This window comes from Vicia villosa, unplaced genomic scaffold (assembly GCF_029867415.1).
Source record: "Vicia villosa cultivar HV-30 ecotype Madison, WI unplaced genomic scaffold, Vvil1.0 ctg.000175F_1_1, whole genome shotgun sequence".
NCBI lineage: Eukaryota > Viridiplantae > Streptophyta > Magnoliopsida > Fabales > Fabaceae > Vicia > Vicia villosa.
Window position 1 is genome coordinate 240,081 of NW_026705050.1, and position 6,108 is coordinate 246,188.

Genomic DNA, 6,108 nt, shown 5'->3' on the forward strand with positions numbered 1-6,108 from the left:
CGTGGGTTACCGCTGTTCTCGTTCGTGGGGTACTATGGTCCTTGTTCGTGGGGTACTATGGTTCTTGTTCGAGTGGTAGTCTGTGTGCTATTCCAAGTGTGTTATTGACTATGGGCTTTGGTTCCGTGGATTGACATTCTATATTCTGTGTGGTATAACATTTGGGGGCCGAACCTTTGGCTCTATACTATGTGTGTTACCGGTAGTCCAGAATGCCTGGTGGGCGGCAACAAGTCCCACCACTTTGCATCATAGCATATTTATTTCCAAAAGAAACGCAAAAAAAAAAAAGATATGTATAATAAGCATTCGCATGTCATGTTTTTCAGGGACATTCAGGAGTTCATTCAAGTTAAAGATGGACACTCCCATGGATACTGTCAAGGAGGCAAAGAGACATACGCACACCTACAGCTTTTTTCGAGAGCCGTTGACCGCCTTAGAGGGTTTGGGTTCGTTAATGACCGCTTTCTGCTTGAAGAGTTTCACGGATAATTATGGGAATATCTTGACTTTGTTGGAAACCGTGGTTGATACTCCTGCTTTGCAAACTTTGATGCAATTCTATGATCCTGAAATGAGGTGTTTCACGTTCCAGGATTACCAGTTGGCTCCGACATTGGAAGAGTACTATATTATTCTTAATCTCAAGGTAAAAAGCGAAGTGCCATTCATCGACATTCCTAAAGAGTTGAATTTCAAGTTGATTGTTGCTGCTCTTTATTTGAGCATAAAAGAAGTATCTGATAATTGGAAGTCGAATGGAGGTGTCTCGGGGTTCTCTTTGAAGTTCTTGGTGAGAAAAGCTAAAGAGGAATTTGAGAAAAAGAATTGGAACGCGTACAATGCATTGCTTGCTGTGGCTATTTACGGGATTGTGATGTTCCCGAATGTTCCCAATTTTGTAGACTCGGCCGCGGTACACGTCTTCATGGGAAAGAATCCTATTCCTACTTTGTTGGCCGATACTTACTATGCCGTTCATTCCCGATATGAGAAACGTGGCGGTGCTATCACTTGTTGCCTTCAATTATTGTTCATCTGGTTCCTCTCTTTGTTGCCCAGCAAAGGACCTTTTGTGAAGACAAGGGAGACACTTAAGTGGACCCACAGGATTATGTCACTTACTTCTTATGATATTCAGTGGCCAAAGTATCGAATTAATGTTTCTGAAGTGATTGTTGGGTGTGGTAAGTTCGATAATGTTCCTTTGGTTGGTACTAGAGGTTGCATCAATTACAATCCCGTGGTATCCTTGCGTCAGTTGGGGTATACGTTGAAAGACAAGCCGGCAGATCACTTGATAGCGGAGACAGTCTATTTTGAGAAGGGGTCGGATCCAGAAAAGTTGAAGGAGATAATTGTGGCTTGGAAGAAGATCCGTAAGCATAACGGAGCCCATTTAGGGAAGAAAGAATCGCTCGCTTTGACACCGTATGTTGAATGGATTGTAAAACGGGTCGGAAGCTTGTTGCTGCCATATGATAGAGTTGCACCACTTCAAAAGCAACCTCCTTTGATTCTATCCGAATTTGTGCCAACAGAACTTTACAAGGATGCTCTGGTTACCAACTACAGGTTGCATGAAAGAGAGCAAGAGACCAATTTGAAGTTCTTTGAAGAGAGAGATGCAAAGATGAGGTTGATGCACCAGCTCAAGCAAGTCGAAGGCGCAAGTTCAAGCCAAGCCAGTGCCCGGAGGCGTCCCTATGAGTTGCTAGAGGAAGATTTGTATCAGAAGCAGCAAGAGTGTCTACAGTTACAGAGATCAGAGAGTAGTCTCAAGAGGCAGAAGCGGGATTCAGATAAACAGCTAGCAGAAGAGAAGGCTAAGACTGCTCGACTTGAAGAAGAACTAAGAAGACTCCGAGCCCAGCGGAGAGGAGATGGAGGAGTTCATTCTGTTACCAGGCGATCCTAGTGTCGCTGTGGAGTGGATTTGTTTGATCTATGATGGATGATTTGATGTTTATGCTTGATTTTTGTCGCCCATGTCCAGGATTGTTGGATGGGGTCGCAGTTTGATGTTCTGGATTTCTTTTATATGCCTTATGAGCACTTTGTGACACGGTTATGTGTTTTGTTGTATGAACTCAAATTCTCAGTTATGTTTGAATGGAATATGCTCAGTTTGCCGATTTATTCTTGTGTGTGGATTGTTATTCAAATATATTCGGTGTCAGGGTTGCTATGTCCTATCTGAAAGTGGGATGAACTCTTGGATACCTGAAAATTGACAAACATTTCATGCATATCATTCATATATCATACATGTCATGTATTTGCAGGTTTTGCAGGTCTTATATCTTATGTCTTGCTGTTTTGTTACCAGAAGGAGTTCTAAGACGGCTAATCATCCGTATTCGACTAGGAGCAGTCAGAGAAGACAGATGGAACAGATTCAGGAACAAATGGCTGAGATGAGAGCTCAACTGACAGAGCAGATGAACGCGCAGATGGCGCAGTTTATGGAAGCATTGACTAATGTAACCAAGGGGCAGGATGACTTGCGAGTTCTCGTCGAGAACTCCAGAAGGAATGAGAATGGAGGACATCCTGGGCTGTTTGATGATGTGTCTGGCAGAATTGACGATCACCATGATCCGAATGAGTTTGATCATGTAACACCCCAAATCTACCCAACGAATATTTAATAAAATCAGAGTGCGGAAATTCAACATACAATTGGGATGTCACATTCAACGTAAAACAACAAACAACTTAATCACATATATCATAGATACATAGCACATAACTCGGATGGACCGATAAAACCTGTTTACTCTTTTGAAAAATAAAACAACTTTTATTAATAATAATAATATCAATTATTCAACTTCACTTCGCATAATATTTTTATTAAATTAAAACAACTTCACCAACATCATATTACTTCATAAATCCCACTTAAAAGTTAACAATTTATAGTTATAATAACAGTTAAAAGACAATCGTTCATCCCCCGAGTGCTACGTATCAGAGCAAGACCCAACTCGAACTAACAGTCACTAAAGACTTCATAAAATCACTTCAAACTTCCACCGCTATCTTGAGTACCTGTCCATTTCCCATGGTAGGGAAACATCATTCAGAAGGGGTGAGATATCCAACAATATAAACAAGCGTATGATAAATAATATATTAAGATTAGATCATACAATTTCACCACTTCATACTTATTCAAACAACAGTTATAATAACAAATAGCAACAACAGTTATAATAATTATTTACCAACAACAAGTATAATAACAATTATCAGCAACAAGTATAACAACAACAACTTATAACAGCAACAACAACGTAATAACAACAACAACGTAATAACAACAACAACTTCAAATGCGACTCAACTGTGCAAATGCATGTGGTACCATTTGGAGTAAAACTCCCAACTTAAACATATGCCAGGTTATCGAGGCATTTCAACAAGGCGTAAGCCTTCAACGTGGTGCCATTAAGGCCAAGGCATAAGCCTTCAACTTTTCAACGTGGTGCCATCAAGGCCAACTTAAACAATGCAAATGTATGCATGCAACAACAACCGCAACGTCACAACACAACAATGCAACAACCGCAAACAACTTAATCAACCTTGGTCATAAGACCTGTGTAATACGGTGAACTGACTTTTTAATAATCGGAATGTCGCGGTAAGCAAGAGTCGCCACCGACTTTTATTTTATCCAAACAGATTCGGAAAGGCAAAAAGAAACAGAAAAAACCTTTTAAAAGAAATCTAAGTTCGGGGGGTAATTTATGCAAAGGGAAGGTGTAAGGCACCCTTTGCATCCATGGTTTTCCATGGGCTCTTAATTGCTTTGCTTGCTCGTTTTCAGAAAATGTAGATGAAAGAGATAGGGACTTTGGCTTGTGAATAAGTGTTGCCCTTTTGAAAAATTATGAGAAAGAATATAATAAAAAGGTTTGAGCATTGCAAGGCAATTAGGGGCAATTACCTTAAACTCAGATGATAGGTCTCTTTTTGCCTTTCAGAATGAAAGGGTCTATCCTTGCCATAAGAGGGCAGGAAGCCTTTCGTTTGGAGGTTGAAGGGTCATCGAAGTATCCTTTGCCATAAGACTGTCCCATGCCATAGGAGGGCAGGTAGTCTAAGGTAAGGATCAGAATAAGCCTTATTCGTAGGCAGCCAGAAGATACCTCAGCCTTTTTCCGTAGGCAACTTCCGAGGGTCGAGGTCATATTTGTGTATCGAAGGCAGCATCATTTACGGTCGTATGACCTTTAGTTATCGAGGCAGCATGGCTGAGGTATCCTCGTATTCGAGGGACATGGCTTATTCTGCAAAAAACACAAAGGCAACAGGCAACAGGCAACAGAGAGGTTACCATAAAAGAGTGCGTGTGTGCAACAATCACGTGATTATATTCAATTATATTATCTTGTAAATTAGCGATTCTAAATTCAATTCATGGTTGCCACTCCCTATTTTACTAACCACGCAGATAATATAAGGCAATAAACAGTAATATGGGGGAGGGAAATTGTAACCAGCGGATCCCTTAATAGGGTTTGACATAAGTAATAATAAACAAAGAAAAATATCAAGGTTAGGGTTTTAGGGTTACCAAATTCGTAGCTTCGGCGGTTTGACAAATCCTGGAAAAGGCAAACAAAATAGGGTGAGTGCATTTATCGGTTCGAAGGCGAACACAGTTAACCCTAAAAATAAGGATATAATGTATTTAAAATAAAATAAACAAAAGCACTTAGCTTGATTATTTGATCTGATATGGTTAGCGGGAAGCCTCAGGGTTAACCTTGAAAAGGCAAAGGCAGAAGAGAATGAAGGCAGGGCAAACCATAATTATTTAAAAAGAAACAAAATAGTTTTTAAATTAAATAATGTACTTAGCTTTGAATCTTGATCTGGCGCGTTGTCGGGAGATGTTTGGAAAGTTGACCCTGAAGAAGGCATGGAAAAAAGAAACATTTTAGTGTATGGCATGATCTTCGTAAACCCTGATTAGGGTACAAGTTAGCCATAGTTAATAGAATAAAAACAAATTAATTGTTGGTTTTCAACCCAATTAATTAAATCGGTGAAAATCGAGTTTCGATTAAATTACCTAACTCTAATTATATTTTAATCAATTGATAAAAATTAATTAACAATTTAAGCAAATGATTTAAATAAATTAAATTGATTTTAAGTAAATAAGATTTTAATGATAATAATAATAATGAAAAGTAAAATAAATATATTTTTTATTATGTATTAAAAAAATCAGTTAAAAAACAAATGTTGTTTTTCTAAAATATTTTTAATGAGTAACAAAAAAAACAACTTATGTAATAAAGAAAAAACGAAAATAAAAATAAAAATAAAAGAGGAACTCAGCTGGATTCTGTGTGGTAGACTGAGAAGGACCATGGTGTGGCTGAGTAGTGCTGGAGCGTCAGATCATCTTGATGGTAATCCAAGGATCCTGGTGTGAGGACGTATCGTAGCCACGCATAAGGTAGCAGTACTGGATCCTGAGCAAACCGTGATGTTCAGGGGGGCGATTCTGACTGCGTGAGACCTTGAGGATAGTCCGGATAGCTTCGTCGGAATCGGAGGGCGTTTGCGGTAGAAGGAAATCCGGTTTCGTCGGCAATCGGAAGGCTTGCGGTTTCATGTTCTTCTTTGAATCCCAATCTCTTTCACTCTACTTTTTTTCTCCAGCAAAAAGTATGAACAAGTATGGAATGCTGTTGTTGTAATTTGATGAACAAAAGTGTCGGTTCAATGAATTGAACGAAAATCCTTTATTTGTCTTCTTTTGAAAAATAATTTGCAGAGGAGGTGAATATGTACAAGATTTTTGTGTGTAGAAAGTTGTGTACGTGAGAGTGATTGAAAGAGTTTGTGGGTTTATGTTTGTGAAACTGAAGAAAATAAGGATTAGCAAAAAATCCCCCCCTGTACATGGAGTGTCCTATTTATATATAACAATTAGGTTAACTAAAAATGGAAAATATAATTTACAATTAATAACATAAAAATCAAGGATTAATAATCAAATAAAAAAAGCAATAAAATTAACTTATTGGAAAAGCTGAATAGAAATTTACCTTATATAATTTTTTTTTGTGATTTTTAGTT

General features: G+C 38.5%; 1 protein-coding gene across 1 annotated transcript; it reads left to right on the plus strand.

The window, feature by feature from the left end:
* The first annotated feature begins 358 nt into the window (after window positions 1-358).
* LOC131624943 (uncharacterized) lies at window positions 359-1,921 on the plus strand. Its single transcript, XM_058895866.1, has one exon. It carries the CDS (start codon window positions 359-361, stop codon window positions 1,919-1,921), a length of 1,563 nt encoding a protein of 520 aa, XP_058751849.1.
* Window positions 1,922-6,108: the final 4,187 nt, after the last annotated feature.